Source organism: Loa loa, assembly GCF_000183805.2.
Source record: "Loa loa unplaced genomic scaffold supercont3.105, whole genome shotgun sequence".
Taxonomy (NCBI): domain Eukaryota; kingdom Metazoa; phylum Nematoda; class Chromadorea; order Rhabditida; family Onchocercidae; genus Loa; species Loa loa.
The window spans coordinates 104,120-116,792 of record NW_018108285.1 but is presented as its reverse complement, the minus strand read 5'-3'; the positions used below and the strand labels follow the sequence as shown (position 1 = coordinate 116,792).

General features: G+C 34.1%; 2 protein-coding genes across 2 annotated transcripts; both read left to right on the top strand.

Moving 5' to 3' along the window:
* Window positions 1–3,003: 3,003 nt before the first annotated feature.
* On the top strand, window positions 3,004–3,659 carry LOAG_06697 (hypothetical protein; the record flags this gene model as incomplete). The annotated part of the gene is made up of 2 exons (XM_020447218.1): window positions 3,004–3,121; window positions 3,385–3,659. The coding sequence occupies 2 exons, from the start codon at window positions 3,004–3,006 to the stop codon at window positions 3,657–3,659; spliced, it is 393 nt and encodes a 130-aa protein (XP_020302532.1).
* A 4,655-nt stretch (window positions 3,660–8,314) lies between these two features.
* On the top strand, window positions 8,315–9,664 carry LOAG_06695 (hypothetical protein; the record flags this gene model as incomplete). The annotated part of the gene is made up of 1 exon (XM_020447216.1): window positions 8,315–9,664. One exon carries the CDS (start codon window positions 8,315–8,317, stop codon window positions 9,662–9,664), a length of 1,350 nt encoding a protein of 449 aa, XP_020302531.1.
* Window positions 9,665–12,673: the final 3,009 nt, after the last annotated feature.

The following is a 12,673-nucleotide window of genomic DNA, read 5'->3' as shown; positions in this document are numbered from 1 at the left end:
CGCATCATTACAGAATGCTCAAATGTGCTTCTAAGAAAAGCAATAAAAGGCATACCTTATGAATGTTATAACTGAATCTAATCAAACCGAAAAAATATATGCAAACTTTTTACAATTTATTCACACAGAAGAAGTGACAATTACTTTAAATAACTGTCATTTTCGTCTAAATTCAAATTAATTTTCGATAAATTTTTCATTTATCCGATCATAACCATTCATGTCCATATACAAATGCTTATCTGTCTACAATTTTCATATTATAGCTGTTGCTGGGAAAAATGGTTAGTTTTTTTTTTTTTTGTATGTCATTCATACTTCTTAATGGGACGCGTAATTCAGCATGCAGATCATTATACCTTAGGAACTTTATACTTCAAGAAATTCTTTAAATTTAAATTGTCTAAATTCCATTACATTTGTATATGAGCTTATACTTGAATATCTCATCGGAATAACGGTCTCTTCATGATACTTGCTGAAACCAAATGCTATTAGCATACTTTATGCGCTTATTCTGTACGCGTCACACAATACTTTTTTGAATTCTTACGTTACAGTAAAAGCACACGATACCAGTAATACGGGTTGCAATTCGAATGATAAGGATTTAAATAACTTTTATGGATTGACGGTGAAGAGTAGATGAAGTTTGTGTATCCACAAAGAACTAGTAAAGCGCCATTTAGAAATTGTGAAAGTAATTATCATCACATCGTGAATTTTTATTTCTTTGGCTCATTTTATCATATTCAACAAACTGATGAAATGGCTGAACTGAAATTTTCACTAACAGAGGTCTTTGAGTTCGGTTCTGCTTACAAAAGCTCAATCAGATTTTCCTAGAGAGGCAAAATGCTTTATTGTAAGTCTCATTTACCAAGCCGATCTATTAATCGGCATATTCTAACTCATTTCAAAACTTTTCAGTTTTGCATCAATCACATGAAATATGTTTACTGTGCATATTCGTCCTATTAGGTGAATTTTTTAAGTAATAAAAATTTAACATAAATTTAAGGTATTGCCCAATGGACGAGGTGAACAAGAAGGTGTACGAATTGGTGACATCGTAGAAACTGTCAACGGGCAAAATTGCACTAGTTAAAAAATGCTCAATGCTAAGATACGGGGCGCACGAGGTGTACTTCGACTTCGTTTCATCAGGTGATTCGTCTTTCGTGGTCTTTCAGCAAATATCATCCATCACATCTAAGAGTTCTGAAAATCTCCTTCAACACTTTTTAGTGATATCTAGTTGCATGATCGCGATACGGTATTTAGAGGCTTTCAACCTAGACAGATCAAGAGCAAGTTTTCCGAATCTTTCCAGTAATTCCAATAGTTTAACTTACATTTTATGCTGAAGTAAAAATGTATTAGGCGAAAAAATATGGCAAGCAATTAAATTTATTTAGATGAGGCTGCTTATTAAAATGATTGAAATATGTCTTCTATTCGTCTGCTTCTACTCGTTTTGCTCCATCTCTTTCATCTGTTCATATACCTCTCTTTGATATCATCACTCAACCTTTGATATATCACTGTACAGTATGGTCCTTCCTAAAAATGCTATTCAATGTTTTTCCACTTCCTCGCTAGAATGAAAGCATAGCTGACATATTGTCCAATGACTCATAAATTATGCATTAATACACTTATGCATTCCTATTATCTTCACGAAATTAATATGCGTGAATCTTCTCTCCTTCTCTTCAAGTATGTAAGTCATAATTAAAGAAGTACTAAGTTATTTGTCACAGTCTTATCGGATGACTGATGCAGGTGTTCATCTCATGTTTTTCTTTCAAGCAATCATGGACATTTTCGTTCTCTAGAGGTTCCGTTTTCCTGAATTAGGTTGCCAGGTCAACAAAAAGTCAGTTTAAAAAAAATGGCCAAAGTTTAGGAATTATCAGAAATTGTCCTCTTTAATTATTGTTACATAGTTTGTTGAAATGTATAATACAGAAGACGTAGCAGACGATTGCTGATTTCACTGGCGATTATCCAGTCTAACTCTGAATTAAGAGGCCAAATGTGCTTTAGTGATCTTTGTCCAACATCACTTGTTCATCGACATTCAATAGCTGTTCAGGACTATCTTGTCATTGAATGTAGAAAGTTTTCATATGCTGCCCTAACTATATCCCAAACACGGCTACACGTAAACATCCGGAAAAAAATTCACGATATTGATCGTTTTCACCATTTGCCCGTAGTTCTGGTACTTACATATCTTGGCACTTTCCAAGCTTCCGCTATCATGTCGTACTGTTATTAGCATTTTCACACCCGCGGTAATGTGTGCAGATTAGACTTGGTACGAGAGAAGGTAGTTGAATTGAATTTATAGTTGCACTTTTTTTAAAAAAAATCTTAGTTGCTTGCGAATTTCCAGATGATTTTCCACGTTGTAACAAAATGTGTACGAAAAGCATTATTTCTTCTTGATTAATATCCGGTTTAATCGCATTGTGATACTACTGGTCGTACGTATAATCCGACTTGTTTTTCTTCTTTTTCATTAATAAAATTGCTCGTTCATTTATTTCATTTAGCTTTTTTCTGCCGACTATTTCTTATTAGATTGAAATTACTTATTTTAAGTGATTCTCCCTGTCTATTCATTCTTGCTAGTACACATATTTGATCAATTTAGAAGGAATGGTACCTGTTCCTGATCTGTTCTATTTGATTAGTTTTATAGTAAAACGTTTGAAAGTAGCAGTTTTAAGTAATTTGCAATATCTCACTGAATTTCAATGACGGAAAGTTTAGTATCTTGTCTTAGATTTTATTTTCAATGCACTATCCATTTAAGCAAAAATCAATTGTAAATCAACTTCAGAAGATCCGTGCTAACAGAAAATAAACATCTTGGACACCTGCCTTCAGTATCAGGGAAACCGGCAGTTTAAGGAAGTGCTGCAGCATTTAAATTTGGTGGTTCGGAATCTTGCCAAAGCAACTAGTAACCATTTCAATGCACTAGGAGCAGCAATGCCAGTAAAACTTGACGATAAACCTGTACTATCTTCAAGAATGTACAGAAGTTATTCGCCGTCAGAAATATTACCTATACATCCTTCTAATTTCATGAGCATTAATGGACATAATGGTCAGTTTTAACTAAGGATAAAGAAGATATAGAACTGAATTTTTATAGATTTTCACTACTTTTTGATGACAGAAGTATTTTGGAGATATTTGTGGGCGTTTAAGGACTTACCATTCTTGAATTCGAGATGACGCCATCGTATTTAACAACATGGAACTAAGCTTTGGTTGGAACCGGAATTTCGGCATGATTTTATTTTGAAGGATAGGCAGTGACTTAGTGATTGATAAGAATTAGATGAAATAGCTGATATATGTGTTCAGTTTGCGGTAAGAGACAATTCTTTGAAATGCTAGCAGGCCGGAAAATATTTCATGTTCCCACAGATATAGACCAACTTTATCAAAAAACTGAATACGAATTACCATCTCTGTGGTCTAACGATCAAGGTCCCCACATTTCCGTGTACGACTCTACTGGAGAAAATTTTGTCAGTTTCACTCAGTCAACTACAGATACCGGAGGACAATCAGCATCGAGATACACAGTAATACTTCCAGAATTATACGCAAACGGATTTGGAGGCAGAAACTCGTAACTGTTTTTGTATGTGTCTTAGTAAGACAATTGCATAATTTTACGATGTACAAATATCCATCCATACCTCTATTTATCTTTGCAGACAGAACTCATGCGCTTCAATTTATTTAAATGAATCTGTTTATCTCTTGGTAGGTAAAATACTCTGCTTGACGTTTAATGCTTCAGATTATGTTATTCTTTATCAAATGTCAAAAAGGCGATGAGTTGTAGTAGCATTGTTCAAGTTGGAGAATCTGAAGTGATCGTACTATTACAAACGAATGCAATGTTTATGTAACTGAAAAATAGTGTCTCGACCGCATTCCATCATCAGTCGCTTGTCTGTTTCAACCATTTATTTACATGACTATGTGTCATGTTGGATACCAAATATTTATAAGCTTGCTTAATTTATATTCACTTTTTGAAAATATCTACTTTCAGCAGTGGTTTCACCGAAAAAAGCTATTTTTTACCAGAAAATCTGACAGGTCAGTTTTATTGATCAAATAGTTTTTAGAAACTTTTCTCTAATCTGAGATACCGTTTGATAAATAATGGTAGTTACGTTACCAAGTACTGACTCATATTTCCATGCATACCATCAACAGCATTTGAAAGTTTTATTGAGCTTGTTATAATTACAAAAAAAAAAAGACAAAGAATTTATTAATGGAGAAAAAAAGATGGACAAATAAATTATACATAAGTGATGGGTATAAGGTGTTGAAAATAGGCTCATTATAATAATAATTTGGACGGCATCTTAAACAAAGTTTGAGACTTGAACTAGAATAATTCAAGAATTTAATGTAAATTAAGCATCTAATTTTGAAGTTGCTTTAAAGTCTATCCAATATGGCATGATAATGAGATGATGATGAACTGATCTGTTAAGTAGCAGTGACTGGGAAACGATGTCCTGTGTAAAGCGTATATTTATCGTTCCTGTGTGAAAGCAATTAGAGAGAGATTTTAAGTTTGCAAGAAAGCTAAAGAAGTAACTAAAGCTAATCGCGGACTGCAGCACTCCCATTGGTAACAACAGCTACATCAATGGCAATACCAGCAACTTCATTCGGGCAATTGTTCCCAGCATCTTTACGTTCGCCATCTTCTGTGTATGAAACCGGATGTGATCCTGAATTCAATATTATTCCTCTTCCTAAAAATCCAGATAATAATCTGCTTTCACCTAATTCATTTGACAAGTTTTTATCAGCAGCATATCCGGTATGTTTTAACTTTCTAAATTCTCAAGTTTTTATTTCAAGCTGTCCTTTTTTTTTGCTTTTTTTCTCAGCATTCCGCTCTTCTTTTTTTTCACTTTTAATCATCCAAATAACATGAATTTGTACAATTTGCATCATCAAAAAAGCTCCGAGTAGTAGTCTTTGATCTGAACTTTTCTTATTTAATTGTTATATTATTTATATAAACTTATGAATTTCATTCGGATGTATGATTCATTTAGGCGACTATTATATAATTCATCATAAGTCGCAATAAGTAATGGTTTAAAATGATTTAGTGAAGTTATCGATGCATGAGCCTAAGGTTTGGCATGTATGTGAAGTTTTGTTCCGCAGTTTCCTTTCGATCACATGCAAACTGTGATGAAAACCAAATCCGAATTTATGCATTCCGGAAAGATGTATTAATGCAATGCAGAAAATTCATCCATTTATTATAAGATGAAGCGACAGAAACTGCTAAAATTATATGGCTATTTTGAAATCAGCAAAATTTCTTATTAGATTTCTAAAATTGAGCAAGCTGTATGAAAGAGACCGAATTAGCCTCACTGTGCTAGTTTCGGCATGCTGTACCAATTTCATTAATATTCGGATGCTCTCTTCTTTCTTCTTTCTAAACTTGGAAAGTACTGCTAGAGATGATTTTACTACTTTAATTAAAAAAAACTAAGCATGTAAGTAAGCAACTAGCTGATTTGATAGTTGTGATCATTCATTTTTCTCCAACTAATACTGTCAATTTCTTTCATCCATCCCCATTGATTTTATGATTTGTTGGAAATGTTCCGATTATAATTAAATGTGCATATGTTTCTTTTTTGGAAGGTATAGAAAGAAAGAAAAAAGAAAAAAGATGGAATACAGGAAGGCTAACTTGAAATCCATTAAACACTTTTTGCTTCCTTACGCATTTCCATCAATCATAAAACAAAATGTTCGTTGCAGCAATAGCAATAGCGAGCTTTAAAGTACATAAAAGAAAAAGAAATATAATATTTAAAATTATTTCTAACAACATTTTCCTAGCGGCTTCATTTCCGATTCTTTTGTCAGTTCCTTTCGCTTTTCTTTTTTATTCTTTTTTTGTTTCTAATGAAATTTTAACTTTCTGTTCCATTACAATTATTTGCAAATATGTAGTAATCAGTCGTACCATTCATGAATGAATGTGTCATCTCATACTTTTGAAGAATATCAAAGTTAATAAATATTCTCATCTTCTTCATTCACAAACATAGTAATATTTGTATCAAAATTTTCAATTAGCTTTCAAAATAGCTTGCTCAAATACACTTACGCTTCCCCTATATCATACATTTTAGAAAATGTTAAATGTTGCGTTCAACTAACAAATCAACTTTCAGGCTTCCGATGAACAGGAAGAAATCGCAGAAAAACCAGAATTTCGAAATGAGGAGGTAAATTTTTGCTTTATTGTTATATACGTCAGTCTGTCTGTTCATTTGTGAGTCTTCCAGTCCATATGTTTATCCTGTCTGGTCTCTCAACTCGGACTGTTTAAGTTGCTAAACAGTTATTTTAAAGACTCATGAACTCTAAATCCCTACCCAAATCTTGATCTACAGACTTGGTTGTAGTTTACGAGCAGCTAGTCAGTAGTAGAGTATACTCCTTAAAGTTTAAAACAAGCTAAGAAGTTGCTCTTCTCCAACACTTTCTGAAATACTCTGTCACTTATCATTGTACTTCTAATTTATTGAACTGGAACGACGATATTCTGGAATCAATTTCCGGTAATTTTTTCGTTGAATTTAAAAATGTTAAAGGATCATTTAGAAATATAAAAGCTGTTCCACGCATTTTAGTGCTGCAATACTTGTAGTTTCCCGGAAATATTTAGTTTGAATCAAATTCAAATGGAATACCTATTTATGTTCCATTTTCTTTTCGAATTTCTTTATTGTTGATATTATTTGTCCTGTTACTGTAGAATAGGAACGTAAATTCAGAGAATCCTGAACAATTTGTCTCATAAAAAAAAAANAAAAAAACTAATAAAATTGCATCTCTGTTTAAAAATAACGTAAATATTTCCACTCCCGCCGTTACGCATGAAATTGACAATAACATTTAAAACAACAGTGTTACTATGAATTCTACAATTGATATTGATAAGTTTAACAAGGGTCACTGGTCAGGATATTTTTTATGTGTTTTGGAGATTCGCATCAATTTCAATGTACTCCACTTTCATGGCTAATCAAATACACAATGAGACTGTTCGAGGTTTAGAGAGTTGTGGAATGAGTGAACAATGGGTGTGGATGTATAATTTTCGTTGCTCCTCCGTATTACCAATAATCGTTGTTTTCTTCCATTTTTGTCATCAACAAATTCATCAAAACTAATAAAGACAAAGCTGAACATGTTTTGTAATGGAAAGTTAGACGTATTTCGAATTCCCAACAGTTTTAAATGCAGAACTCCCAAACTTTCACCATATACTGCAATATTTTGCGATTTTCTGTGTAGTGATGAGGAGGAAGTATAAAACTTTTAAAAGCTATTAGGACTAAATTTTTCTAATTTGGGGTAACCAAGTTTCCAAACTATAAGTTTATTGCGGAATGGAGATTGAGAAGTATTAATTGTGGTTTATGTTTCACCATTTTTTAAATATGGAGAAAGGGAATGAAGCAGTAAACAGGAAAATCACCAGTAAAAAAGTTAAAAGTAAAAAGATCCGTTGTGTGTTAGTTGTAAGTAAGAACAAATAAATTATAAATTATGTGTTAATTGTAAGTAAGAACAAACAAGGGTAACGTTTACAGGTGGACGCAGAAGTGCTGAAAACCGGTTTCAATTCTCAATACTTGACATATTATCAAGTATTATCGATGTAGATGGTGTGAAATTCAGTGCTAAATGAAAAAAAAATTCAAAAAATGTAATGGAATTTGAAATAATTTAATAAACTCTGTAAAGAACACCATTAATCCTCTTTCCTTTAGTTATTGTGATAGCAATTACTTTCTTCTTCAAACTATTAATGTACTTTTCTGTTGGTGAATGTTAACACATTTCCCTTCAAAATTTCTAGAACGAGATGAGTAAGCTTTTCTTATATTTGTTTGCATTCACCTTTTTGGGTAATTTATTCAGAATAGCTCCTTCTATGCTTTATAAGTTAGAGATATGAATTAATCTGATCTCTGAATCTGCGGATTTTTTTCCGGTTCAATAAAGTTCCGTAAATATTTGTTTCCACTTGACATAGCTCTATAGGTTACAAAATAAACAATAAATTAGGAAATGGCTTTAATAGCAAAGATCGATGGAATAGAGATTAGGAAATTTTGCTTTAACTCAGCTTGATGTAATTTTTGTGTTCACAAGGGAGTGAGAGTGTATAATATATTGACAGTACCGTTGTAATACTTGTTTCTATTTGCAGATGATGATCAGAACAATACCGCCTAGGCTTCCTACGACACCACCACCACCTCCACCTCCACCGTCAGGAATACAAGTTAAGCCAAAAAACGGGTCTTCATCTCGTGGGACAAAGTGGACGTTGCGGACCGAAGCAAGAGATGGTGGTAACAGAAATTCGGTGACGCTAAGGGCAGAAGGCGTCATTGAAATACCGAAACCCCAGTCGGTTGCTTCGCTTCGTGAGCAAATTGCCAGGAAATTGGAGGTTAAAATGCCATCTACTCCACCACCTCCAAGTGGAGCTATGACAATGAGTAATGGCCGCACGAGATCGTCATTATGGGTTTCCGATTCGAACGGGCAATGTTCATATGTTCCACAGCACGATGACCCATCGAATTTGCAGCATCTGACAATGAAGACATCAAAACCTAGCAACAATCCCCAACCATCCAATTACAGAGCACCACAGAAACAGTTATCTGTTGTACATGAACCGGTAGAGCGGCATACATCCTGCATAACTCCGGTATCATTCAATCGTACAGTGACCCTTTCCTCTTCAGTTGTCGTCTCACCGAATATGCTCAATATTGGTTCCAACAGTACGTCGGTCGTACCGACTTCCTCTTCTTCGGATGCATTTTCACCATCAGCAATCATCCACAAGCACGAGGAGAACAACGATTACACTTGTTCCTCAGCCGATGACATGGCAGGATCCAGCCAATTAAACGATTACCAAAAATTGAAACCTGTCAAACAGAGAGTCGACGATCGTCCACAATCTTCTTTGCCTTCAAAAACATCATCCATTGTTAATGATAGTTTCCGTCGTAGCACTGTTAGTGAAAATGCCATCACCGTCCCACAAATACAGAATCCACTACCATTCGTCATTAATGGTCACAATACAGATAGAAATGAGATGGCTATTAGGAATTTGGAAATACCTCCATCAATCAAATGCTGCATCGATGATATTGTTCCAGCAAAAAATTTTAGGACCGATATCGTTCAGAAAGTAGGAAGCCAATTTAGTGCTTCATCTTCATCAATAGTAGCAGCGTCAACACCACCATGTGAAATCCTGTCGTTCTGGAAACCAATAGAGTTGAGGACGAAAATGCAATCAAAAAGTGGTCATCTCCACCAGCTGCAATCAGAACAAAATCAAGGAGCCAACGATATATTAAAGACTTGCAACAGCCACCTCTCTGCACCGGAACGGGAACTTAATAGTACTTCAGGTACTATACCTCGTCATGATGCTCATACTGAAAATTCAAGTTGGTATCGCACCATGTTCAAGAAAATGCATGTAGTCAATCAGTTGGGCAAGTTGCTTCATGATTACTTACAATCTTAAATAATCCTTCGTGAAAACAAATTACTAGGTTTATTTCCCAACAAGAATCTGTAATTTTAAAAAATTAAATTTTGCCAACTTACTAAGGGATTCAGGACCTTCGCGGTGCTATCATCTTTCACAAATGTCATTGGATTTGCTTGCAATTGTCTGTTCATGTTTGCAAATAATCATCTTTCCATCACTGTTGATAGTATGCTGCCGGTCTTCGTTGCTGTCCATTGGTCACATACGTGTCTGAAACTGAATCGCTCATCTCGCTGTTGCTTGTTCATCCTATTATACAGTTTTCTGTAATACTGTTGCTACATAGAATTGAACTAACCAAGATATACTACTAATACTGAAATTGCTCCAGAACTGAAACAAATGGAAATAATTGAAATGCCACCGGTGTTTTTCGAAAAGCGAACAAAAAAAGAAAGTTTTCAAAGATAAGTTCTGCTTTTCTACTATCCCTTTTTATATGCGGAATGAGTGGTGTGCAAATGTCAGTGTCTGTGTCCAATGGCAGAAATGCGTCTCCCAAGTGCTTATATCTCCTAGCTATGCTTCATGACACTTAGCCTAGCTACACTCTTATACTATGAAATGCTACGTAGCCATTCGAACACTCGTACCACGTCCTTCCTTAGGCTTACATGTATTAATTACCATGGCCATGTGTAGTTTATTTGCACCGCAGCAATTAAACCTTTCGTTTTTTTTGCTGAAAAAAAAAATACAAGAATGAATTTTATTTGTTACGCAACCGATTTGTTTACCCGCATATTTCTCTAACTATTTAGTCTTTGCAACTGCTTTTACAATAAGCTTCTCATCTCATTACCAAGTGTTCTTAAAATACTTTTTTACTGATTATAGGCGATAATATTAATTACGATAAGATATAGTGCGGCGCGAATGTTAGAGAATTAGACTTAGTCAAGCTGTTATTTTCCCAAAAAATTGGTAATTATAATGCTTACTTACTGATAATTGCAACGCTTCTGTCATTTTTAGGAGCTGAGGTTGATAGAGATTTAAAACAATGATTGAATTTTACGTCTGATTTCATAGGATTTGTCTGAACTATAATCCAGTTTCACTACTTTCGAGGGATGTTTACATTCAACCTTCAGTAAACAAATTCAGGATCAACTACACAATATAACTTCACCATCCGATTTATTGCCCCCATGAACTATGCCTTTTGTAGGTTCATCGGTTGTTGCTGGAACCTCATTGCTTAGATTAATTCAGAAGTTAAGGATTAATGAGTCTAATAAAGGACTACATATTGACTAAGTGTTACATTGTAGACTATGGAATTGAGGTGGTTCGGATCCTAATCATTGATCTGAAAATCAATTTGGCAATTTTTATAGCTACTTCTATAAATTATTGATAGTATGTCCTTCTATCCCTCACTTAAGCGCAAGATAAATGAATCTCAACCCAAAATACTAATGACCAGCAGCATAAAATTTAGCTGTAATGAAAGTTTCGAGTTCCGATTGTACTATTCTAACATTATCGACAAGGCTCGCTTGACGTGTATTTATTTGCCGAGTAAATCATTCCAATTCTCTTTATTGTCATAATCGAACAAAATGAGCACGATAAAATCTATTATTCTGATATTGATGTTTTAAAATCATGACGAATCTTCCTCTGTAATTTTGCATAAATCTACAAGCTTTTTGCATCATATTTCCAAATCTAATTCTTTTTCAACTGTTTCACTATGTCATAGTTGAGTCGTAGGTTATTCACCGATTATACAGCTATATATGGAGTAAGGGGAAGAGGGATGTTCACTTTGAGTGGACAGGTCTTTCGCCGACCACCTCAAGCACATCAAATAGCACAATTCCGGGAATAAACTGCGCTAGAATGATTAGGAGAGATAAGGAAGTTCGCTTTCATCCCAGCTCACTCTACTCTTCCTCTTGATATTTGAGCAAAACGGAAGAATGCTGGACGTATACCATCTGAGCAGTTTGTCCCTCACCAGTCATTGTTTCTAAAAGAGGTGTATGTGTGTTTATATGTGTATGTGTGTATGTATGTATGTATGTATATATATATATATATATATGTGTATGCGTGTGTGTTTGTATGAGTGTGTCCACACCAGAGAGGATCATTTCCCAGTTGGATAAGTTATAAGCGCTCTCCAAATATTTGTTTTTGTGGCGAACTTCCAGAATTCATTCGAGAGGAACGAACGACAGGCAGTGTTACATTATTGTTATTGATAACCGCTAACCACAGCCAATACTATCACTGCTATTTTTTTCTTCATTGTTTCATCACTATCATTAATAATAAAATTGGAAAAATTCTGCAAAATGTTTTGAAAAAGAGGAAGCTGAAATTTCCACATGATCTCACAAAAGAAAAGAATCACATTTACGCTATTTGCTCATACTGTTAAAACATGGCTTGCATGAATGTTGTGTCAACTAAATCCAGGAGACAATCATTATCATATTAGTTGCAGCATGTCATAACGTTTTGTGTTCAATGTCGTCTATTGCACAGCTGATTAGAGATAGTAGGTCACTTTTTTACCAAAAAAAAATTCAGTTTTTTGTTTCCATCCCACTTTTTTCTCTCCAAAATTTGAAAATTTGCTTTATAATTCTAAAAATAATTTGAAATTTTGTTCATGTAAAATCATTCTTCCCTTAACATAATTCTGTAAAACTACAAAAAAAAAAAAAAAGAAAATGATAATCACTGGAAAGCACGCCATTTCCTTCGCACTAAAAAAGCGCAATATTATCCATAATAAATGTATGCATAAACTACTTTATTTTCCTGTTGTTTCGATAAAATTTAGTTGAGTGTGCTAATGAAGATTTAGAGATGGGAAATGTACCTATATTAGTTATACATTCTCCTTTTTATTTTCATAGCTTTAGCAATAAGATAGATTCATTGAACAGACTTTTCATTTGTCATTTTCAGAATGAGTGGGTTATGCTTGATAAATAAAGTATAATAGGTTTCGTTCTTCTTTTG